This window comes from Nomascus leucogenys, chromosome 17 (assembly GCF_006542625.1).
Source record: "Nomascus leucogenys isolate Asia chromosome 17, Asia_NLE_v1, whole genome shotgun sequence".
Classification (NCBI taxonomy): Eukaryota; Metazoa; Chordata; class Mammalia; order Primates; family Hylobatidae; genus Nomascus; species Nomascus leucogenys.
The window spans coordinates 877,501-902,646 of NC_044397.1; the positions used below are offsets into that span (position 1 = coordinate 877,501).

The 25,146-nt window shown below is 41.3% G+C and overlaps 2 protein-coding genes and 1 non-coding gene across 6 annotated transcripts in view; 1 reads left to right on the forward strand and 2 right to left on the reverse strand.

The window, feature by feature from the left end:
* Window positions 1-10,315, reverse strand: part of TMEM217 (transmembrane protein 217) — a 35,031-nt gene extending 24,716 nt beyond the window's left edge. For 2 of the 4 annotated variants that reach the window (XM_030796358.1, XM_012496567.2), the window contains exon 1: window positions 9,728-10,315. The gene's annotated coding sequence lies outside the window, so the exon portion shown is untranslated. Of the gene's footprint in view, window positions 1-9,722 lie in introns of all 4 variants that reach the window. The other 2 variants (XM_003276908.4, XM_012496566.2) reach the window with 2 other exon arrangements.
* Window positions 3,698-3,801, reverse strand: LOC115831076. Its single transcript, XR_004026623.1, has one exon. It is a non-coding gene; the product is annotated as a small nucleolar RNA U13 (small nucleolar RNA).
* TBC1D22B (TBC1 domain family member 22B) overlaps window positions 9,907-25,146 on the forward strand; it is a 72,921-nt gene continuing 57,681 nt past the window's right edge. Inside the window, exons 1-2 of the mRNA XM_030796357.1 lie at window positions 9,907-10,133; window positions 21,615-21,671. Coding sequence (XP_030652217.1) covers window positions 10,078-10,133; window positions 21,615-21,671 — 113 coding nt within the window. The 5' untranslated portion in view covers window positions 9,907-10,077. The remainder of the gene's footprint in view (window positions 10,134-21,614; window positions 21,672-25,146) is intronic.

The window sequence follows — 25,146 nt, forward strand, 5'->3', positions numbered from 1 at the left end:
CCCAAGTAGCTGGGACTACAGGTGCGTGCCACCACAACCAGCTAATTTTTGTATTTTTGGTAGAGATGGGGTTTCACCATGTTGGCCAGGATGGTCTCGATCTCCTGACCTCGTGATTCACCCACGTCGGCCTCCCAAAGTGCTGGGATTACAGGCGTGAACCCGGCAAGGGCAAACTATTAAGCCAACTACCACAATGGACAACAGGAACTTAATCCTGTAAAGAAACTCTGAGAAATACACACCTCAGAATTATCCCCTCTAAGTGTTGAAGGAGCTTGGGTGTTTACCAACTCCTGAGAGTCAGTCACTAGTTCAGGGCTGCTCCCAGGAGGAGTTAACTCTTCGACATTTCCAGTATGCCATGAGTGTGAACAGCATGGTTTTCCATAGTTTTTGGGAGCTGGGGGAAGAGGCTTCAGGCAAACAGATGCACTTAGCACATGAAGAGGATGAGGGATGTGGGTGAGGTACTGACAGCATCTCCTACAGTTTCTCATATGTAATTTCTCCTTGTAGACATCCATAGTTCCATGTAGGTTTCATTCTTCTGCCTAGGATGCTTTTCCCTCCCTGTTTACCTAGTAAAATCACACTCATCTTTCAAGGCCTTCCTCAGCTTCCCAATCAGAGAGGATCATGCTCCACTCTGTGTTTTCTTAGGACATATTATAGTATACACCTCCATTTTTATCACTTGTCATGCTGCTTTACTTACTAACCAGACTCCTCTACTAGATTATACACTTGTTGAGGACAGGGGCTGTATGTTTATAGTTCTTAATATAGTTTAGTGCCAGGGATATAGTAGATGCTCAATAAAAGCTAGTTAGAAGAATTAATTTCTATCTACAATGTGTGGCAATGATCTGGTGCAGTGCTGCATTGAATTGAGGTCAACCTGAGGCAAAATCATATTTTTTTACCCCCATTCTCACCTTCATGGCATTCCCCTCCCTTCACTCACCCAATACCTTGCTCTTCTTTCTCTGTAGCCTAATATCAAAATCTGCTTCTAGATACTTCTCTTACATTAAAGGAGCACAAGAAACAGGAAACCTGGGTTGCTATTCATCTGCTGCTGGCTAGCTTGAGGGTCCTCAGGCAAGCCTCTTCCTCTCTTTGAGCTTCAGTCTTCTCATCTGTAAAATGATTTTCAATGTTCCTGCCAATTACTAGGGGTCTCTTTAAGAATATCTCTATAAGGATGGCAAACAAGGAACTGGCAACAGTGGTTGCCTCTGGGGAGCAGAAATAGGTGGCGACGGGCAAAAAGTTGTAAGGGAGATCAACTTTTTCTTTATATCCTGCATGAGCTTCCTAAGACTTCTCTGCAACAAATAACAACAAACATAGTGGCATAAAACAATAGAAATTTGTTCTCTTAAGGTTCTGGAGGCTAGAAGTCCTCATGCTTCAAAGGCTCTAGCAGAGAATCCTTTCCTGCCCCTTCGGGGTTCTGGTGGCTCCAGGTATTCCTTGGCTTGTGGCTGCAACACTCCAATCTGCCTCTGTGGTCACACTGCCTCCTTCTCTTCTGTCTGTATCTTCTCTCATGAAAGAACACTTGTCATTGGATTTGAGACCCAGCCAAGGAGTCCAAGATGATCTCATCTCAAAATCTTTAACTTAATATCTGTTAAAGACCCTTTTTCTGAATAACGTAACATCCACAGGTTCCAGGGATTTTAATGTAGACATATCTTTTTTGGGGCCACAATTAAGCATATCCATTTGTAGATTTTGAATTTGTGCCATGCAGAAATTTATGACAATAGAAAGGAAGAAAGGAATATTTCTTTTCTTTCTTCTTTTTTTTTTTTTTTTTTTTTTTTTTTTTGGGAGACAGAGTCTTACTCTGTTGCCTACGTTGGAGTGCAGTGGTGCAATCTTGGCTCACTGAAACCTCCATTTTCCAGGTTCAAGCAATTCTCCTGCCTCAGCCTCCCAAGTAGCTGGGACTACAGACACATGCCACCATGCACAGCTAATTTTTTTGTATTTTAGTGGAGACGGGGTTTCACCATGTTGGCCAAGCTGGTTTTGAACTCCTGACCTCAAGTGATCCAACCGCCTCAGCCTCCCAAAGTGTTGGGATTACAGGTGTAAGCCACCGCACCCAGTGGAAGGAAGATATCTATGTGACTGAACAGAGACTAAGATTTCTACTTTTCTACTTCCTGTTCAACCAAATTTTGTCCTTCCCTTAGGATCTGACTTTGAACCACCTTTTCCCTCTAGTTTTTATTTACTGTTGAAACCATGTTATAGGAAATAAAAATGGAACTCTCATCCCATGTGGTTGGAAGTGTAAAGTAGTATGACCACTTTGAAAAACAGTTGGGCAATATTTTGCAAAGTTGAACTTACGCATACACTCCAGACCACCAATTCCACTTCCATGTCAACAACCTAGAGAAATCTTTCTAGTTGTTCACTTATCCAGAAGACACACATAAGAAAGTTTGTAGCAGCAGAGTTCATAGTGGCACAGAATGTGAAACAACCAAATGTCCATCAGTAGTAGCATAGATAAAATACGGTATTATAAAATGGACTATTACAACAGTGAAAATTAGTGAACTATAGCTGTACTCATCAACACAGGTAAATATCAAAATCATACTATTGTCTAAAAGAAGCAGGCAACAGAAGAATAGATATATACAATATTAAGAGTATGTTACTTAAGGTTACAAACATAGGTAGAAAATATAAAAACAAGGGAATTATTAACACAAAATTCTGCAGAGTGGTTACATCTGAAAGAGAGAGAAAAGGGGAATGCCCATAGGAAGGGACCCCTAAGAGGCTTCTAAGGTATTGGTAATATCCTGTTGTATAGCATGGGGAGTGGGTACACGAATGCAAATGTTATTAATCAAACTGTGCATATTAGTTTTATACATTCTCTTGTGTGTATGATATATTTAACATCCCATGAAAAAATTCTGCTATAGGTGAGGATGTGGAGCAATGAAAACTCACACTCACTGCTGTGAGGATAAGTTGGAAAAGCCACTTTGGAGAACACTTTGCAACATTTAGTAAAGTGGAAGTTGTACATGTTCTGTGATTTAGCAACGCCTTTCCTAGATATTCCTAGGTACTATACCTTAAAGCAGTGCTTTCCAAACATGCTGATCACAACCTCTTATTGAGAAGTACATTTTACATCACAACCAAATATCTCTCTCTCAGGCGTGCGTGTGCATGTATGTGTAAGTGTAAAAAAGCTGGGAAAAAATTTTGCAAAACAATGCCCATATTACGTGCAACACATTCTGATCTTTTCTATTTCTGTCTATTCTATTTCATTAAAGGTCCCAACCTTTAAGTTTACTTTAACTCACTAGTAGTTGATGCTATGGAATGTTTGTGTCCTCTCAAAATTGGATTTAGACACATGTGTTGAAATCAATCACCAATATGATGGTATTAGGTGGTAAGGTATTTGGGAGGTGATGAAGGTAGATTACTGCCTTTTAAGAGGGGCTCCAAAGAGCTGCCTGGCTCTTTCCACCATGTGGGGACACAGCCAGCAGGTGTTATCTATGAACCAGGAAATGGGCCCTCACCAGACACCAAATCTGCTGGCATCTTGATCTTGTACTTCTTAGCCTCCAGAACTGTGAGAAATAAATGTCTGCTGTTTACAAGCTACCCAATCTATGATATTTTGTTTTTTATTTTTTCATGTCAGACAGGTAATGTGCTGACATCTTAACAAGGTTTGACGGAGGCACATCTGACATATCACCATGAACACCCACTCACCTTGCTTACGAACTGCAAAAGGACTGATCTATGATATTTTGTTATAGCAGCCTGAATGGACTAAGACAGTTGAGAAACCATAATTTGAAAAAAACTACACTGGATAAAAATTTCCATGAGATAATGTATAAAAGAATGCTGAATGAGCAATGCTCAAAATGAAAATAACAGGAAATGAGAATTGAGGAATATTCACATAATGGAATGATATATTGCAGTTGAGTAAACTAGAGCTCAATGTATTAACAGAATGTTGAGTGAAAAAGCCAGTTGCTGAAGCATATGTACAGTACGATGTTATTTATAAAGTTTCAAAACATGAAAAACATGTTGTTTATGGATACACACATATGTAATAAAACTGTAAAACACGCATGGGAATGCTGAACATGTAACTCAGGATCATGGTTTCCACTGGAGAGAGGGAGGGGAATGAGATCAGAGAGGAACAAAATGGAACTTTAATTATATTTTAAGATTTTTTGTTTATTAATCTTTTTCTTATTTGTTCTTTATTATTTATTGCAGGAGATGGCAAATTACCAATGATGGGCCAAATCTGGTATGCTATTTTTATATGACCTAGGAGATAAAAATGGATTTTACATTTTCTAATTGTTGAAAAACTTGAAAGAAGAATAATATTCCATGACATGTAACATAAAGTTCAAATTTCAATGTGGATAAAATAAGTTTTATTAGAACATAGCCCTGAGAGCTTATTTATTGTCTATGGTTGCTTTCACACTACAATGGCAGAGATGAATAGCTGCAACAGAGACCATATGGCTGGCAAAGCCTAAAAATATCTACAATCCTGCCCTTGACATAAGAAGCTTGTCAACCCCTGGTTGACATATATACATATATGTATACATACATAACATACATATACATGTATGCATATATATGCATACACACACATATATATGTCAACATGTATATGTTGTGAGGGGTGTGAGGGGTGTGTGTGTGTGTGTATGTATGTGTCTGTGTGTGTGTATATATATATATATATATATATATATTTTTTTTTGGACAGGGTCTCACTCTGTCACCCAGGCTGGAGTGCAATGGCACAATCTCGGCTCACTGTAACCCCCGCCTCCTGGGCTCAAGTGATCCTCCCACCTCAGCCTCTGAGTAGCTGGGACCACAGGTGTGTACCACCACACTCCACTAATTTTTTGTATTTTTGATAGAGATGGGGTTTTGTCATGTTGCCCAGGCTGCTCTCGAACTCCTGAGCTCAAGTGATCCACCTGCCTCAGCCTCCCAAAGTGCTGGGATTGCAGGTATGAGCTACTGTACCCAGGCGATGTATATTTTATAATATTAAAAAATGGTGACATTAAAGAAAAGTTCCAGAAGTACCAAGATGTATAATTCTACCCTCTACCAAAATTTGCTTAATTTTTCCACGTTTTCTTCCAATCTTTGACAAAACCCATATATTCTTATTGAAATCATGCAAAGATATTTTATATTCTACCTTTTCCCTGCTGTACATCATTTCATACACCTTTTTGATGTGCTATGTGTAGCATTCAAATCTGCCCTCTTTAATGGTATAACATGGTTCAAGTTTATAAACTGCACACCTTAATTTACGTAACTGCCTTCTCACGTTTAAGTCTTCATATTCTTTTCATTTTCCCCTGTTTATTATTGGTTGCAAGGCAAAGAATATCTTTGTACACAGAGATTTTCCCCTTTCTTCTTGCCAGGTACGGTGACTTCTTTTCTTAGAATAAATTCTTAGGAATGAAATACCTAGTTTTCCCTTCATCCCCCAAATTCTAAAAACTTTCTCTTCCTCTCTTTATTCCTATAACCTCTTACTTTTTCAGTCTTTTTGTTTATCCCCTTGCCTTCTCTAATATAACTGATCTCTGCCATTGGCTCTTACAGTGGTTGTTTAGATACTATAAAGCTCTCTTGCTGTTAAATCCCAGCTTGACCTCACTATCTCTTAGGTGGCCCAACATTGCACAGTGCACTGTGAGGGCTGCTTCTTGCTCTCATTTCTTAACCCTTCCCCTCATCACAGTGTCTACTTCCTTCCTTCCACTCCACTCCTTTGCTAAGGTTAAAGTCTGCCAGTGATTTCTCTGTAAGTCCAAAGGCTTTTTTCTCTATTTTTATCTTCCCATTGGAGCTCCTGTCCTGAAGTGACTTTCCTCCTATAGTTCTTCAGGCCTTTCTCTTTCCTTTTCTCCCCCTACTCAAGGATTATCTCTTTCATAAAACTTTCTCTAAGGGTTGGGATATGCCTACCTCTTTTGAGTCCACAGTCAACCCAGGCATATCTCATCCCTTAACTATACTTTGCCACATTTTAAGTTGTTTAACCCTCTTTTGAATGAAGATTAAGTTGGGGGGGGGAGTAAAAACTTGCAGAAGCCTCTACTTACAGTTTCAAAATAAACTCTTGAGATAAACAATCACAGGCCATACTGTGTTAGTAATAGAAGATCTACAAAGTGAGGTCCATGGATCAGCAGCATCAGTGTCACCTGGGAGCTTGTTAGAAATTCTGAGTTGTAGGCTCCACCTCAGACCTCCTGAATCAGAATCTAGGTTTTTAATATAATCCTCAGTGATTCACATGTGCAATATAGTATAGGAAGCACTGGTCTAGTGGACCAGTGAACGTCTGCCAAGAAGGACCTCCATCAGAAGGCCTCTAAGGACCCCTTGGGAACCTCAAACCAATGATTTACACCTCTTGCTGGGCAAGGGTGGCTGCCATACCTATCAGCCCTTTGATGACAGCTACCAACTGATCTCCTGACTAGGTGGGTGGCCTCCCTCCCTCATTATTCCAGGTACAGGCACATTCCTTTGAAGCTGCAAAAGAGTTTGAAGAATACAATCTTTCTCAGAGAAGACTGTTCTTCAGCCGAGGATGTAGGCAAGGACGTAGAATCATTGGTAAAGTGGACACGTCCTACTACGGGTTAGGAAACACTGTTTCTATCATCTTTCCTAACAAAAAAATATGTGAACAACATAGAATCGAAAGACAAGAAATATTTATATTCTTCCTTCTTTCACTCAGTAAATATTTAGTAAGCACTCACTATGTTCCAAACACTATTCTAGGTGCTGCGGATACAGCAGGGAACAAAACAAAGTCCCAGTCTTAGTGGGGTTCACAATCTCTAGGGCAGCAGTCCCCAACCTTTTTGGCACCTGGGACCAGTTTCATGGAAGACAACTTTTCCACGAAAATTTTGGGGGACGGGGGTTAAAGGATGAAATGGTTCCACTTCAAATCACAAGGCATTAGATTCTCATAAGGAGTGCGCAACGCAACCCAGATCCCTTGCATGAGCAGTTCACAGTAGGGTTCAAACTCCTATGAGAATCTGATGCTGCTGCTGATCTGACAGGAGGCGGAGCTCTGGCAGTAATGATTGCATGCCCACCCACCGCTCACCTCCTGCTGTGCAGCCTGGTTCCTAACAGGCAACAGATAGGGGGCCTCTATTTTAAGGGATGGAGATGGACAGCAAACAAGTACATAATATGGCCTGTAGTGACAGTGCTTTAAAGAAAAATAGAGCCAGGCAATAAGACCAATGGGCATGGCTGGAGCAGATTAAGCAAGAAAGAAAGCATAATGAGATGAGACTGGAGAGGTGAGTGGAGCCAAGTCATGTAGGGTCTTTAAGGAGCTTGGATTTTATGCCAAGTACAATGGGGGCCATTGCAAGGTTTTGAGCAGAGGAGTGACATGATATGGTCTACATTTTAACAGGGTGTCTCTGGGCTGGGTGCGATGGCTCCCACCTGTAATACTAGCTCTCTGGGAGGCCAAAGGTGGTGAATTGTTTGAGTTCAGGAGTATGAGACCAGCCTGGGCAACATGGTGAAACTTCATCTCTACAAAAATACAAAAAAATTAGCTGGCCATGGTGGTATGTGCCTGTTAGTCCCAGCTACTCAGGAGGCTGATGTGGGAGGATTGCCTGAGCCTGGGAGGTGGAGGTTGTAGTGTGCTGAGGTCATGTCACTGGACTCCAGCTTGGGTGACAGGGCAAGACCTGGTCTCAAAAAAAAAAAAAAAAAAAAAAAAGGTCTCTCTGGCTGGTATATGGGGAATGGAGTCTAAAGGGGTAAGAGTGGAAGCAGAGAGCCAAATAGCAGGCTGCTGTAAGCAGGTGTGTGGTTGGTGAAGATTAGGGTGACCAAGTGGTAGTGGTGAAAAAGGTTCCAAAAATCTCACTTTCCTTGTTTAAAAAGTCATCACAAGGTAACTGATGTGAATTTTTAAAAAATCTTGGAGGGGAAACTGATATAGAAAACAAACTGTAGAAATAACAGGGCTTTTCTGGGTTGAGCACTGTTAACAACACCCCCTGGGAATCAGTGTCATTTAACATTTCATAAAAGATTAAGAAAAAGGAGTATTTTGAGATATGTCTAGGTACACAAATTGTACTTTGCTTTCCACATAGTAAAATGTCAAATCAATAGGGAGCAGCTTCTGGAACATCTCTAAAGCCATGTGCATAAGCTGGAAAGTGGCAGGTATCTTGTCACATGGATGAGTGTATGGCAGCTCACATAGGGGAAGACAATTCAGAGGATACCTTTAAGACAATGAACTCTGAACTGGTGGTTGCCACCAAGGTAAGGAATCTAGAAGTTGTTTTAGATTACTCCTTCAAGACATCAACTCTTCTAAAGTCCAAACAGCCAGCAAAAGGTCTGGCTATGCAGAATAAAGACAAAACATCAGCCTTAACAAAGCCTCAGTACGTCCCTCTTTGGGCTTAGTGTGCAGTGCTGGTCACTGCATCCTAAGAAAAAGAAGTGCCAGAGAAAGGCAGGTAAAATGATTAAAAGAATAGAGGGGCTTTTATCTCTAGGTTAAATGCCCATAAAGAAGATAAGATGCTTTTATAGCATGAAAGACTCAGAGGAAGTAAAAATAGCCCTTGTCATCCAATCCTATAATTCTAAAATTAGGGGACAAAAGAAGCTTGAAAATGGGAGTAATGAAGAAACCGTCGTTGGAGGACATATAAAAGAAGGTCCTTCTTTGGTTGGGGCCAGGGGTCGGGTCTTTAAGTATTCTCCAATATGTGGAAGTACATGTGGTAGCTGTAAATGGAGGGTGGGGGTGGGGGTGGGGGACATGCAGCCCACCTCAACAGTCCTTCGAAGGGACAAAAACCACTCTGGACTGGTGCCCGCCTTCCCTCTCTCTCCAAATCACCACGGAATACAACCACAGAAACTCAAAACCAGCAAAAAAACACTGACAAGACATTCAAAGGATTCAAAATGCTAATACTAAATCTCATTGTCTGGGAAAATTAGATTGAAAATAAATTCAAGGGTGCAAGATTTATAATAGATTAACACGGGAAATTAAGGATGTTGGTGGGGCCGGGAGGATATACATCCTTAACTTCGTGATTCACACGATGGAGCAATACTGTGTCCTTCAAAGAAATGGTATTTGGTAATCTGAGTCGGACAGCTATTATAAACCATTTCCTATACACTGTTAGCATAGTCAGAAAGTGAGAGTTATGGATTGACATAGGGATTAGATCATTTGAATTTTTCACCCACAGCACAAGTCCTTCAATCGTTTTCAATAAACAGAGGGAGAGGGAGACTCTGATGAACCGTTGCTCACGTGTTGAACAGTTAGCAATCCCGGGCTATCGGGTCCCTGCTGACCTTCCTTCAGAAAAACGAATGGACATGTAAACGGAATGAGGAAGGCAGGGTAATAACCAGAGTGTCATTGAATTGAGAGAGGATAAAAATGGGCCACAACCAACACATGGGCCCTTACTTTTAGGTCAAAGATTCCTATATATAAATACATAGTATGCTTTCTCTTGCCAAAAAATATTAGACTAAGGAACTTCATTCCTCAGGAAGAAGATAATCCCCTCTCTTCCTTCCCATAGGTCCCTTACTTTACCTGCTTCTTCCCTCTGGCGGGTAGGAACTTTGAGCCCCGCCTCTCTGCTCGTCCAAGCTCCGTCTACCCCGTCCACCTGTGTGCCCAGCCCCTGACGTTACCGGTTGGCTTCAGCGGCCTGCAGGATTCCGGCTCCCGATTGGTCGATCCGTCCACGGTTTGCGCAGCCCACCAATGGCAGCGGTGCTGGGTGGAGGGGTGCCCACATCCAAGATGGCGTCCCCCGGAGCTGGGAGCGGGTGACCGGCGGCGGGGAAGCGGCCTGGGTTGGCCCTCAGATTGCGGGGTCTGGGGGCATCTCGCCGGGCAACCCCTTGGCCCGCCTACAAGGCCTTCCCCCGGCCAGAGCAATGGCCGCTGAGAACAGCAAGCAGTTTTGGAAGAGGAGCGCAAAGCTGCCGGGGAGGTGAGCCCAGGACGCTGAGAGGGAGAGGGGATTGGACCAAACCCTTCCAGATCCTAATCCCTAAATCCCGCGGGCCTGGGGCGCCACAGAGGCCGGAAGACTGATTTGGGGAAGCTGGGGCTGCCTGGTGGCCGCAGGGCAGCTGTCAGGCAGAGGAGCGAACAGCGAGCTTTGGGGACGGCTGGATGTGGGTGTAGACCGGGGTCTGGGGGCGGAGGTTTCAGGAGGGGTGACCTCAGCGGGAAGGTGGCCGAAGATTGGGCGTAAAGGGGAGTGGAGTTGGGTGAGTAGTCAGTGTCGGCCCTGGTCTCGGAGGTTCCTCCCCAGAGCTGCTTCCCACTCTAATTAGGACTCCCTCTCAGGGGTCTCCACCACGCACAGGTGGTTGGTCGCTCGAGGATGGCCCCTTCCCTTGCTCCCCGAGCTCGGCACTTACCCGAAGGATTCTGGTGGGAGTTTGGGGCCGTCTGCCGAGAGGGTTAGGCAGGAAAAGTGAGGACGATTCTCAAACCCGACCTTACTTTATCTTGAGTTGGCCCTTTCCCACTAGGAATTATTACAAGATGACCACAGAATCAGAGTTATTCCTTTGGCATTTTCTAAGGATTTGTCCAACCCCAAGTGACTTCTTCCTCCCCTGCTTTGTAATGCAACATACACCAAAAAGAGGGTGGGGGTAGTCTTAGGGTGGGGGTAGTCTTAGGAGGTCTGCTCCAGTTAAACAACTGAAGAATAAACGAATTTAGTGCATTTGCACAAGAAGTGCATTACACTAAATTCGTTCATTCAGTTGTTTAACTGGAGAGCAGACCTCCTAAGACTACCCCCACCCTCTTTTTGGTGTATGTTGAGACTTTTGGCAAATTATCCATCCATCAATCTACTGTTGGTTTACTGTTTCAGTTTATTTTGGGCAAAGTCCTGAGAAGTATAAGGAAGAGTGTGTATTTCAGTCGTGAATTTAAGGTTTCTGCCAGCTACAGTCTACTTGGTGATGAAATTCATGTTTGGTTGTGCCCCCTGTGCTACCTTTTCTAATGGATTCAGATTTTTTCCTTCTGGGATAATCTTTTGAACTCGTGACTTTTTTTTTTTTTAAAGCGAGAGAGAGATAAGGGTCAATAGTGGCTAGGTAAGAGCCTTAATTTTATTTTATTTTTTAATGAAATAGAGACAAGGTCTGACTTTCTGGCCAGGGCTGGTCTCTGACTCCTGGCCTCCAGTGATCCTCTTGCCTTGGCCTCCCAAAGTGTTGGGATTACAGGCATTAGCCACCATGCCCCACCAAGAGTCTTATTTTATTAAGGATCCTAGTAGACATATGGAGAATAAGGTGGAAATCAGCTTTTAGTAATACTTATTAAAGTAATAGAAAGGAATGCAAAGATAACTTCAGATTAAAGTGCTGTGGACTTACAGTGTTAAAATTACTGTTAAAGATGTTCTGTGTTTTTAGGTAAGCACACTTCCTGCCAACTGATTCCTTTTCCTTCCTGGTCTAGTGAGCTCTCTAGTTGTGCTAACTGCTATTCTTTGGGGTTTTCCATAGTGAGATCATTAAGTCTTGACATCTTAAGATTATAATCAGAATCAATAGGAAGACTGTTCTATCAGGAAGCAGTGTAAGAGATGTGGGACATGGCATGGGCTTCTGTGCCTTCTGACTGCTGGTTGCTATTAACAATCTTTTTTTCCTATATTTCCTGTATTTGACTATAAGAACAGTCAACTTTTTTACAGCACTACTTTTCTGAGATAGGAAGAGAAGTCTTTTCAGTTTCTTCAAGTTTCTGGATTCCTTTTTCATTTTGAAGAATATAGAGAAATAGAGAACTTTCAAGTTCAGAAAGACTTGGGTTACTATTTGGGCTCTCTTGTATGTGTGACCAAGACAAATAATCTCTCTAGGCCTCAATTTCCTTATCTATGAAATGAAAAGTAAAAATACTTTCCTCAGAGTTACTGTGGGGACTAAGTGAAATACCCTATTTGTAAAGAACCTAGGACAGTGTTTATTTAGCACACTATAGTTGCTCAAAAAACAGTAGTTATTAACATTACTGTCATTATTAGAGCAAGTAAACATTTAAAAGAATGTTACTCAGATCCTTACCCCAGGTCATTGTCTTCACTGTTTGTTTTAAGGTATTCAAATATTGTCACAATTCATAATAGTTTTTAGTACCTTACTTGGTAAAGAAAAACATTGTTCAGCTGTGTGCTTTTAGCAGTGAAGCCCACGAGTCTCTGGTCATGGGAGAAAACTAAGGTTCTTTTAGATAGAAAGGTACTTTGATTTAAAGAAAATGTTAGGGCATTTTCTCAAGAATAGAACTTTTGCATCTGTACTGTTTTGGTCTTAGAGAAGAAAAACTTTCTCCTGGGTGGGGAAATGACACAAATGACTGTACTAGATGCATGGCAACTTGGAAATGAAACTAGTTTACTCTTCTTTGCAAATTGAAAGGTGAAAAATAAAAGCGATGACAGGGTTCTTTCCATTTGTCTGATCATGATCCAACAACCTTAGTGACAACAAATAGAAATTTTATTAAATAAAATAACAAGTTGCAAATGAATGAAACATTCTTTTTAAAAATAACAGCTTTATTGAGATATAATTCACATACCATAAAATTCACTCTTTTAAAGTGTACAATTCAGTGGTATTTAGTATATTCATTTATAGTATAGATGGTTTTTGCAACCATCACCACTAATTTCAGAACATTTTCATCATCCCGAAAAGAAACTACATAGCTGTTTACGGTCACTCCCCATCCACCCCACTCCAGATCCTGGTAACTACTAATCTACTTTCTATTTCTGTGGATTTACCTCTTTGGGGCATCTTATATATATGGAGTAATATGATATGAGGCCTTTTGGGAGTAGCTTCTTTTATTAAAGCCCAGTGATTTCAGGCTTGTCCATGCTGTAGTATGTATCAGTACTTCATTCCATTTTATGGCTGAATAATACTCTGTAGTGTAGATACACCACATTTTGTTCATTCATCAGTTGATGGATATTTGAATTGTTTTCACTTTTGGGCTATTGTGAATAATGCTTTTATGAACATTTATGCACAAGTTTTTCTTTGGATATATATTTTCTATTCTTCTGCTGATAAATAGGAGTGGAATTGCTGGGTCATGTGGTAACTTGGTGGAACTAAGCATCTTTTTAAGTTCTCTCAGTTATTCACATGAGCCCCATGTACTTAGCACATCAAATGGTCATTGTGTTGATGCCTAGAAGATAAGAGGCAATCTGTACCATTGTCGTTAAGAATGCAGTCTTTGGCAGGTGTGGTGGCCTGTAATCCCAGAATTTTGGAAGGCTGAGGCAGGTGGATCACTTGAGGCCAGGAGTTCGAGACCAGCCTGGCCAACGTGGTGAAACCCCCCTCATCTCTACTAAAAATACAAATTAGCTGGGCGTGGTAGTGTGCGCCTGTAGTCCCAGCTACTCAGGAGGCTGATGCCCAAGAATCTCTTGAACCTGGGAGGCGGAGGTTGCAGTGAACTGAGATTGCGTCACTCCGCTCCAGCCTGGGCAACAGAGCGAGAGTCCGTCTCAAAAAAAAAAAAAAAAAAAAAAAAAATTCAGGCTCTGAAATCTGACTGCCTAGGTTAAAATCCCAGCTCTGCTTTCTAGCTATGTGATCTTATGGGATTTAATTAACCCCTCAATGCATCAGTCTCCCCATCTCTAAAACAGGGACAGAGTATCTGCTCCATGGGGCTGTTATGAGGATTAAATGAGATAATACATAATAATTGGTTAGAAGGTACACAATAATATTAGCTATTATAAGAATGATAGTTACGATGATAGTAGCTATCATTTTTGTTTTCTCTCCTTGCTTCAGTTTTTGAAACTGAAATTGAAAAGCTTTGAAAAGCTTTGATCTGGCTGGGTGTGGTGGCTCACACCCGTAATCCCAGCACTTTGGGAGGCTGAGACAGGCGGATCATTTGAGGTCAGGAGTTCAAGGCCAGCCTGGCCAACATGGTGAAACTCCGTCTCTACTAAAAACACACAAAAAAATTAGCTGGGCTTGGTGGCACAAACCTGTGGGGGAAAAAAAAAGCTTTGGTCAGTGTGTGTATGTATATGTGTGTCTAGAGCTTGGGCACAGGAGAAAAAAAAAAAATCACCATTTTTTTTTTTTTTTTTTTTTTTTTTTTTTTGAGATATAGGGTCTCCCTCTGTTGCCCAAGCTGGAGTGCAGTGGCATGATCTCGGCTCACTGCAGCCTCTGCCTCCCAGGTTTAAACAATTCTCCTGCCTCAGCCTCCTGAGTAGTTGGGATTACAGGCACATGCTACCATGCCCAGCTAATTTTTGTATTTTTAGTAGAGAAGGGGGTTTCGCCATGTTGGCCAGGCTGGTCTTGAACTCTTGACCTCAAGCCCACCTCAGCCTCCCAAAGTTCTGAGATTACAGGTGTGAACCACCGTGCCCAGCCCTGGCTAATTTTTGTATTTTTTGTAGAGACAGGTCTTGCCATGTTGCCTAGGCTGGTCATGAACTCCTGGGCTCAGGCAATCTGCCCACTTCATCCTCCCAAAGTGTTGGGATTACAGACGTGAGCCTCTGCATCTGGCCAAAATCCAAATTACCTAAGTCTTCCAGGCCCTTCACTGTTAGAAAGAGAGGCCAAGTTAAGAACTTGAAGCCAATCCTAAAATAATAATGAATCTGATAGGAGACTTAGTGTAAAAGTCACAGCCTGCCTGGGCAGGTACATTACAACTTGTTCTTGGCTTGGAGATGTTTTACTGGTAGAGTGAGTGACTAGAAGACACTAAATTATCATTGAAACAGCATAGATCACCTGTTCTGTAAGACTAATTTGGAGTGAGTGTGTGAACCTAGATCAGTTGCCGACACGTTTGGCATTTAAATTTGATAGGTCTTTTTCTCATATTTGCGCTAGCTCTCTTATCAGTGCTAAACAAACACCTGTTGATTTTTCCTACCAAGATGTTTGCACTGTTTCAACTAGGCAAAACAGCTATGTCAATACATTCTATGATGTTGGTTTTATTAAAGAGAGTGACGGAGGTTAATCAGAACTTCTGTTCCATTTTGTCTGCGTGGCAGCATATTCCATGGCATTCTTTTCTCTGCATATGTGGTGTGATTTCTTCAAGATGCAGTGTGTTAACTAACCTCTGGTTTTTAGGTTTAGCTTAAGTGGAGGCCTACGTTTTGTAGAGATCTGATCTTCACTTACTAAATATTGTTAAGTGCCTGCTGGTATATGTCGTGCTCTGCCAGGTGGCAAGGGGGCTACAGAAAAAGATATGGCACCACTATGGCTTTCTAGGAGCTAAAAAATCTACTTGGCATCATGGCTTCCCCTGGAGAATATGCTGTGTATGATTGACTTTCTGGTTTTTCCACTAAACATATGTTACATTTGTAATCAGACAAACTTAAAAGTGGAATTGGGTGAAAACACATTGTTGAATGCAAAGAGCAAGATGTAGAAAGATATGTACAATGTGCAGTCTTTTATGTGAAGTTTAAAAACATGAAAAATACTGTGTGTTGTTTATGGATCTGTGAATATATGTAGAGGTATAAAAACAGATGGGAGGAGTTCCCTCCAATTTCAGAGTAATTGTTATCTCTTGGGAAGTGAAGGAACAGGACTAGGGACTGCAATTGGGGCATCAGTAGTCTAACACTTTGTTTTTGTTTTGTTTTGTTTTGTTTTTTTGAGATGGAGTCTTACTCTGTTGCCAGGCTGGAGTGCAGTGGCCCGATCTCCGCTCACTGCAACTTCTGCCTCCCGGGTTCAAGCGATTCTCCTGCCTTGGCCTCCCGAGTAGCTGGGACTGCAGATGCGTGCCACCACGCCCAGCTCATTTTTTTTGTATTTTTAGTAGAGATGGGGTTTCACCATTTTGGCCAGGATAGTCTTGATCTCCTGACCTCATGACCCAACCACCTTGGCCTCCCAAAGTGCTGGGATTACAGGTGTGAGCCGCTATGACCAGCCTAACACTTTTTTTCTTAAATGAAATGTGACAGATGTTAACATTTGTAAATCAGAGTGATGGGTTCGTGGATGTTTATTATATCATTTTCTGCACTTTTCTTTGTGTTTGAAAATGTCAAATGCTTTTTCACTTATGTTAGAGCAAATGTTTTGTATTTTTTTAACTTATGTTGGAGAGATCAGCCAGTTAGCCATGGAATTAAGTAAAATTTAAAGTAACATGATTTAGAGTCAAAATAAGTCATATTTACAGTGTGATGTTATTTATATAAAGTTTTAAAAACATGCAAAATCATACATTATTTAAGGATACATACATAGAAAATAAAAATATAAAAGTGAGTGTGAAAAATGCCAGATCCAATAGAGTGACTTCCTAGGAAGAGAGGGAGGGGTATGCCAGGGTTTTTTGTTTTGTTTTGTTTTGTTTTTGACACGGGGTTTCACTCTTGTTGCCCTGGCTGGAGTGCAATGGCATGATCTTGGCTCACCGCAACCTCTGCCTCCCAGACTCAAGCAATTCTTGTGCCTCAGCGTCCTGAATAGCTGGGATTACAGGTGTGTGCCACCAAGCCCAGCTAATTTTTATTTTTGGTAGAGATGGGGTTTCGCTATGTTGGCCAGGCCAGTCTCGAACTGCTGGACTCAAGTGGTCTGCCTGCCTCGGCCTCCCAAAGTGCAGGGATTACAGGCGTGAGCCACCACACCCAGCCCTGATTGTGTCTTATATTATGATCTAAATCTAGTTTATTTTTAAAAAGTAATATAAGCCCTAATTTATGCATGTTAGGGAACTAAAGAAGACATGAGTTAGTAGATGCTGGGGGTAGGGATATGGGAAGTTGACTTCCCATATGTTCCCATGAAGTTGACTTCATGAGGGGTGTAGAATTTGAAGAGAATGTTACAGGATGGATACAATGTTGAAAAAGGATGTAGAAAATAGAAAAGCATTCCAAGTAGGGAAAAGAGCCATATTTAATGATGGGTTTAATAAGTTTGGAAGGTGGAGTGGAGATCAGTCTTTCTTAGAGCTGAGTTTGGGTTTGGAAGGAGGAGGGATGGTACAGACAGTGACAGGTGAGTTATAAACGCCAGGAAATGGAGCCCCTGAATCGTCGGGCTCTTCTGGTCTATCTCCATTTAATCTCTGTGATCATCTTGGTTTCTCTTTTCTGACTTCCTGCCTGTCTTTTTTAAGCTGCAATAAACTGACTTATTCAAAGTGTTCCAGGTTTAAATACATCATGGTTTAGTTCAAGAATATGTTAACAAATTCAGTTTGAGCTCTGATAGCTTTGTCGATGAAGTCCATCATTTATCTTAGCCTTCCTGGCTGTGCCAGCACCTTGGGCTGACAGCTTTAAAAAATAGTCTACTGTGATTTTAAGATTCCTTTCCTGGATGGTAATTGATGGCCTCTGGCCCTTCAGCCTGCACACATTAGGTTTGCTTTTTTCCCTGCATGGGTTACTGGCAGGTGGTAATACTCCTTTAAGGAGAGGATCTAAGGACCGTCTCTTATTTTTCTACCCAGTCACCTTACCTAACTGGCCTGTTGAGATCTTCCTGCAGTTTATCTGATTTTATATTTTACTGTGAGGAGGGCTTGTGGGCTTGAAGAATTCAGGTGTACTCTTAGATTATTTGCAGCTGCTAATGTGCATGTCAGTAGCCCTTTGTTTTTTTTTTTTTTTTTTTTTTTTTTTTTTTTTGTGGTGGGTGTGTCTGTGTCTAACACCCCGTTCCTCTCTCAGCAGAACTTTCTCTTTACTCTTCGATTCCTCTTTTTTTCTCTCTGCCTAGGAAACCCTTTAAACACATCAATTAGTATTGTTTTCAAAGTTTGTATTATATATGTAATAGTTAGCTTACACATTACTTATTAATCTTGCAGAGAGGTTTAGGGAGTAAAGATTCTTATAGCTAAAGAAGTAAGGACTGTATTCATAAATTAAAGATTATATATAAGATGTCCTCTGAAATCTTAATAGAAATCAATGTGAAAGTGATTGAATTGGCTATATTTTTATTTAAAAGCAGCCTTTAGGATCACCTCTGTTAGGTGAAACAAGAATTTGGTAAGCTTGTTTCAATTTCTAAATGTTGAGTATGGATTAAATTATAAAAATGGGAGGGAAGAAGAAAATCGTTTCTTGGGCACTGGGTGTTTGCTGGGTAGTGTTCTAACATTTGCAAATCTACGTCACTTCCTGCTTAACATTAAGTGAGCATTACCACCCACCAGGAATTGTGCTAAAGGGCTTTCGACATATCATCCCACTTAAACCTTCTAACCTTCTCAAGATTGCTTATTTCTTATAAAGGTGATACTTGTACATGATACTAAATCAGAAAGGGTTTGCAGTGAAAACTAAGTCTCTTTGGTGTCCCGTCATCTTCCAGTCATCTGGTTCCTGTTCCAAACTGCTGCTACCAGTGTCTTTTGTATTCTTGCAGATACTCTGATATTCTTTCAGATACATAGACCTAATCATACATAAAATGCATGTATCTATTTTAAAGATTTTTACAAAAATAGTGTCTTACATGTAGTTATGCATCTTTTTTCAATTAATGTCTGAGTTTATTTCATGTCAGTGAATATAGAACTGCCTCACTCTTTTTTTTTTTGAGACGGAGTCTTGCTCTGTCACCAAGCTGGAGTGCAGTGGCATGATCTCGGCTCACCGCAACCTCCGCCTCCCCGGCTCAAGCCATTCTCTCTCTTCAGCCTCCTGAGTAGTTGGGATTACAGGCACCTGCCACCATGCCCGGCTAATTTTTGTATTTTTTAGCAGAGATGGGGTTTCGCCATGTTGGCCAGTCTGGTCTTGAACTCCTGAGCTTAGGTGATCTGCCTGCTTTGGCCTGCCAAAGTGCTGGGATTACAGGCGTGAGCCACTGCACCTGGCCAGAACTGCCTCATTCTTTTTAAAAGATATACTGTAATTTATTTAACTATTTTCCTGTTGGTAATTATCCTTTCTATTTTAATAGGTAAGTTAGCTCCTTTATATTTATTGGAATAACTGATATATTTAGTTTTAGTTCAATTTTTAATATTTTCTTTGTCTTCTTTTTTTTCTCTTTTTTTTTTTTTTTTTTTTTTGAGATAAGGACTTACTCTGTTGCCCAGGCTCTAGTGCAGTGACACGATGAAAGGTCATTGTAGTCTCAAACTCTTGGGCTCAGGTAATCCTCTCACCTCAGCCCCCCAAGTAGCTAGAACTACAAGCATGCACCACCACAGCTGGCTACTTTTTAAAATTTTTGTAGGTACAAGGTCTTGCTATGTTGCTCAGACTAGTCAAACTTCTAGCCTCAAGCAATTCTCACACCTCAGCGTCCCAAAGTGCTGGGATTACAGATGTGAGCTACCATGCTTGGCCTTTTAAAAATATTTTCTTCTTAAAAAGATCTTCCACTATGTGGACTGTGCTTGCTTTTGACGGGAGGGCATATATATATATATATATATATATTCTGATAATTTGGGAGATTTATCTTTTTAGTCTAATGATTGTGTTTATAAGTGTAACTTTATACCGTATTTCTTCAGACAGTACCCGTTGGCTCCCTACCATGAGCAATGATGAAATTAGTTAAGTATATTTCCTCACCTCTCTCTTCCCACCTGCTTCTAGTTGATTATAGTATTTTTCTTGGTTTTATTTTCTATCGTAAAACATACATATTCGTCTATTAACATTTGCAAATCTACATTAGGATTTAATGTTAGCAGGTAGTGACATAGATTTGCAAATTGATCTATCTGCTTTAAATATCTTCTGAGCCCTGTCAGTAAAAGATGAAGAAGTCAATGCACTTCATTTGTCCACTTTTTCCTCCTTTTAACATTTGCCAATTATATTACTTTGACATTCTCTTTGCCTCAAATGTAAGACCTAGTCGTAAGGTTGGATCCGTTGAGGGCTCTCCACCAATCCTTTTGCCATGGTTTCTCCATCTCATGATTAGTTGAAGTTTGTTCTCTCACAGCTTCTTCAGGCAGGAGTTAAGGAACACATTTTCCCTGAGTTCTTATATGTCGAAAAGTAGGTTTTTTTTCACTTTTATACTTAAACAGTAATTTGGCTTGATATATAGTTATTCTTGGGTCATTTATTCTCATTTTCTTTCTTCTCTTCCTTCCCTTTCCCTTTCCTTTCCAACAGGGTCCAGGCTGGAGTGCAGTGGTGTGCTCACTGCAGCCTGGACCCTCCTGGGGTCAAGCGATCCCACCGTCTCAGCCTCCCAAGTAGCTGAGGCTACAGATGTGCAGCACCATGCCCAACTAATTTTTTATTTTCTTATAGAAACAGGGTCTCACTTTGTTGCCCAGGCTGGTTTCGAACTCCTGGGCTCTAGCAGTCATTTTGCCCTGGCCTCCCAAAGTGCGGGGATTACAGGTGTGAGCCACCCCATCCAGCTCATTTTCTTTCGATTGTGATACATTACTGAAAAGCACATGAAGCACAAATGTGTGGTATGATGGCTTAACGAATAATCACAAAGTGAACACCCCAGAAACTTCTGTGTCTATTTGCTGTCTCCTCCTTTCTTTCCTCCAGAGAGAACTATATCCTTTTATGTCATTTACTCCTTTCTTTCTTTATAATATTACTCTGCATGCATCCCTAAACAGTAGAAACTACTTTTGTCAGTTTTTGAAGGCTGTGTAAGTCGAATCATACAGTATTTATTCTTATACTTCATTTGTTGAACATGACATTTGTAAGATCCATCCACATTGTTACTCGAAGCCTTACTTCACATATATTATCGTTGGGGTATAATGTTCTACTATATAAACATATTGCAATTGATTTCTCTTGTCACTATTGATGGACATTTGTGTTATTTCTAGTTTGGGGCTAAGAGGAGCCATGGTGCTTTGAATAGTCTTATGTATATCTCCTGATACATATATGTATATATTTATCTTAAGATGCATATTTGGGAGTGAAAATACTGGGTCTTAGGGTATGCATATTTCTTTCTTCCTAGATATGGCCAAATTATGTTACTTTATACCCCTCCTGCAGTAAGCCCAGTGAGCCTTTCAATTAGGCAATATTCCCACTTTAGATAAGAAAACGGGTTCAAAGGAGTCAAAAAGCTTGCTGGAAGTTCATGGTGGTACTGAGTGCCAGAACTGGCATTTGAATTCTGCTCTCTCCAGCTCTAAAGCCCGTTACCTTTCCATCCTGCCTTCTTTACACATAGGACATCCTGACAGGTGTGTAAGGCACTGAAACTTCACCAGGGAAAATGAACATTATCAAATATATTTTTTTAGTGGGTAGATTGCTCTCTTTGGGGGATGGCTTGAGTACAGTTATTAGAGATAACCTATTTATCAAAGTCTCATCCAATTTTGTGATGCAGATGGCACTCAGCCAACATATTTAGTTTCCTAACTAAACTAACAATTTATTTCTTCCTTTTTTTTTTGCTTTTAGCATTCAGCCTGTATATGGAGCACAGCATCCTCCTCTTGACCCACGGCTCACCAAAAAGTAAGTCAAGACATTTTCCTTTTATCTATCTACCACTGTCACCCCTATACCCTCCCCTATTTTGTTGAAATGACAGTTTCCACCTTGACCTTTTTTAGCTTCTCTTCTGCCCTATTTTGGACCAGGAGGTGAGCAATGTTCTTACTTCCAAATGGTCCATTGCTAAATGGGAAATTAACTCCCATTAGAGATTTTGTGTTTTCCTAAATTGGGAACTGGTATATGTAGGGTTTGGTACTGGATTTTTTGGTCAAAAGAGAATAGTCAAAAGGTCTTTATGGATTAAATGTTGTCCCTGAAACCAGAACATTGATGACCTCCAGATCTTTTAGCAGGAGATCTGGTTTCTGAGGCTCACTGCTTCTGAATATAGGTAGGTCTGCCACCTTTTCCTCACTTTTACTATGAGAACTAGGGCAACAGAATATAACTGTAGGCTGGCATTCTTTAGTTCCTCTTCCCCTTTGACACCCTCAAAGAGACCCAGGCATATGTACAGTAGAGTTAAAAGCTATTTAGAGCTGGGCATGGTGGCTTACGCCTGTAATCCCAGCACTTTGGGAGGCCGAGGCAGGTGGATCACTTGAGGTCAGGAGTTTGAGACCAGCCTGGCCAACATGGTGAAAACCTGTCTCTGCTAAAAATACAAAAATTGGCTGGGTTGGTGGCAGGCACCTGTAATCCCAGCTACTTGGGAGGCTGAGGCATGAGAATCTCTTGAACCCAGGAGGCGGAGATTGCAGTGAGCCAAGATCATGCCATTGCACTCCAGCCTGGGCAACAAAGTGAGATGCCGCCTCAAAAAAATAAAAATAAATAAAAGCTATTTAGGAGGCTATTTCTCTAGTAGAACTCTAATAAATTATTTCAAATGCAACAGAGACTCTGGTTGAATCCAGGATGTGTGGCTGTGTATCCATACCCCCAATTATCCCTTTATCCCATCTTTCTCTCATGGACCATCACTGAGCCACAGTGGATTTAAATGAGGGGATAGGTCACCTTCAGAGATTTTCTAAGAACTTTGGCCTCTATTTGGGGGCATGCTGAATTTTAGAGACTAGTTTCTGGGGAAGTTGTTGTTTGTAATGAAAGCCGAATGGTTAGGGCGATACAGACCTAGGTTCTCACCTTCCTGGGGCCTGTGTATTAGTAGCTGCCCTTTCTTCCTTCACAGTCAATAGGGAAATAAAGATAATGTACAATTATGGTTCCAACTATATGACATTCTGAAAAAGGCAAAACATGGAGACAGTGAGAAGATCAATTGCCAAGGGGTGGGGTTGAGGGTAGATATGAATAGGTGGAGTACTGAGGATTTTTAGGGCAGTGCAGCTACTCTGTGTGATACTATAAAAACGGTGGATACTGCCAGGCACAGTGGCTCATGCCTGTAATCCCAGCACTTTGGGAGGTGGAGGTGGAGGTGGGTGGATCACTTGAGGTCAGGAGTTTGAGACCAGCCTGGCCAACATGGTGAAACCCCATCTCTACTAAAAAGAAAAAAATTAGCCAGGCCTGGTGGCAGGCGCTTATAATTTCAGCTACTCCGGAGGCTGAGGCAGGAGAATTGCTTGACCCTGGGAGCCAGGGGTTGCAGTGGGCTGAAATCAAGCCACTGCACTCCACCCTGGGCAACAGAGCAAGACTCTATCTCAAAAAACAAAGCAAAACAAAACAAAACAAAAAACGGTGGATACGTGTCATTATATATTTGTTCAAACTCACAGAATGTACAACACCAAGAGTGAACCCTAATTCAAGCTACTTTGAGTGATTATAATGTATCAGTGTAGGTTCATCACCTGTAACAAATGTACCACTGTGGTGGCAGATGTTCATAATGGAGAGGCTGTGCCTATGTGGGAGAAGGGAGTGTATAGGAAATCTCTGTACCTTCCTCTGGATTTTGCTGTGAACCTAAAACTATTCTAAATATATAAATAAAGTGGTTTTTTAAAAAAGAAAAGAAAAAAAGGATAATATACATTAAAGTATTTTGAATACCTAGAAGAATGCTATATCAAATATGCATTATCAGTATTTAAAAATTTTAAAAATAACTTAGCTGAATGTGTAGTGCACTTTCTATAATTCTACCAATTTGTTCTTTTTGCGATTTGGTGTGTGTATAAGGCACAGTCTTCTGAATTACTGAGGAAGCACGACTGCTGTTCTTGTCTGCAAGGTGCATGCTTTTTTTTTTTTTTTTTAAATCAGAAACCACTATTGTATAGATTTCTTGAGAGCAGGGACTTTGTTTTGTTCATTACTGTACCCATAGCCTCTAGAACAGCATGTGGCACATAGTAGGCACTAAGTAAATATTTATTGAATGAAGGTTTGAAACTATCTCATTTACTTAAACAGCAGGCTTTTCTTTAATGTTCCTTGGTTTGCCCCTTTTGTTAGGTCTTCATTTTTTTCTTTTGAGATAGGGTCGCTCCGTTGGCCGGCATGGAGTGGTGTGATCTTGGCTCACTGCAGCCTCCGCCTCCTGGGCTCAAGCAAGCCTCCCATCTCAGCCTCCCTAGTAGCTGGGACTACAGGCGTGCACCATCACACCTGGCTAATTTTTGTATTTTTTGTAGACACGGTTTCGCCATGTTGCCCAGGCTGGTCTCGAACCTCTTGGCTGAAGTGATCCGCCTGCCTCGGCCTCCCAAAGTGCTGGGATTACAGGCATGAGCCACTGTGCCTGGCCTTTTTTTTTTTTTTTTTTTTTTTTTAAACAGAGTCTTGCGCTGTTGCTCAGGCTAGAGTGCACTGGCACGATCAGGGCTCACTGCAGCCTTGACCTCCTGGGCTGAAGCTATCCTGCCTCAGCTCCCGCATGCCTCACCCCCAACCTCACCCACAGTAGCTGGGACTACAGGCATGGGCCACCATGCCTGGCTGATTTTTGTATTTTTAGTGTAGATGGGGTTTCACCATGTTGCCCATGCTTGTCTCAAACTCCCGGACTTAAGTGATCAGCCTGCCTTGGCCTCCCAACGTGCTGGGATTACAGGGGTGAGCCACCGCACCTGGCTGTTAGCTCTTAAGGGGAGCATGTTTTCTGTGGTATCTGTGTGATCGTCCCATTAAATAGAATGAATTCTACTATTCTTTGGTTTTATCAAGAATCACTTTCTGGTCTGTTGGCCAGTGAGGCAGGCATTACTGGTTACCTACCCAGTAGTCTTCCCTGTGCCTGCTTCTTTCATGCTCAAGAACCATAATTTTGTTCAGATATTGAGTAAGCAACAATGCACTTAGGGGAGGTATTAACACTGGTTTAAGCCTTTCATGATAATTCTTTAGTAATCCTAGTAACTGGCATAGACTGGTCTCATCTCATTGGTTCTGGCCAATCAAAGAAAGTCTCCTGGAGGAGGGTTCTTGGAAAGATTTTCTTTTTTGATCAGAATGGGAGACGGTTCTGTGAAGAAAGCCTCTTTTTGCTGCCACTCACATTTCCTGCATTTGAATGTGG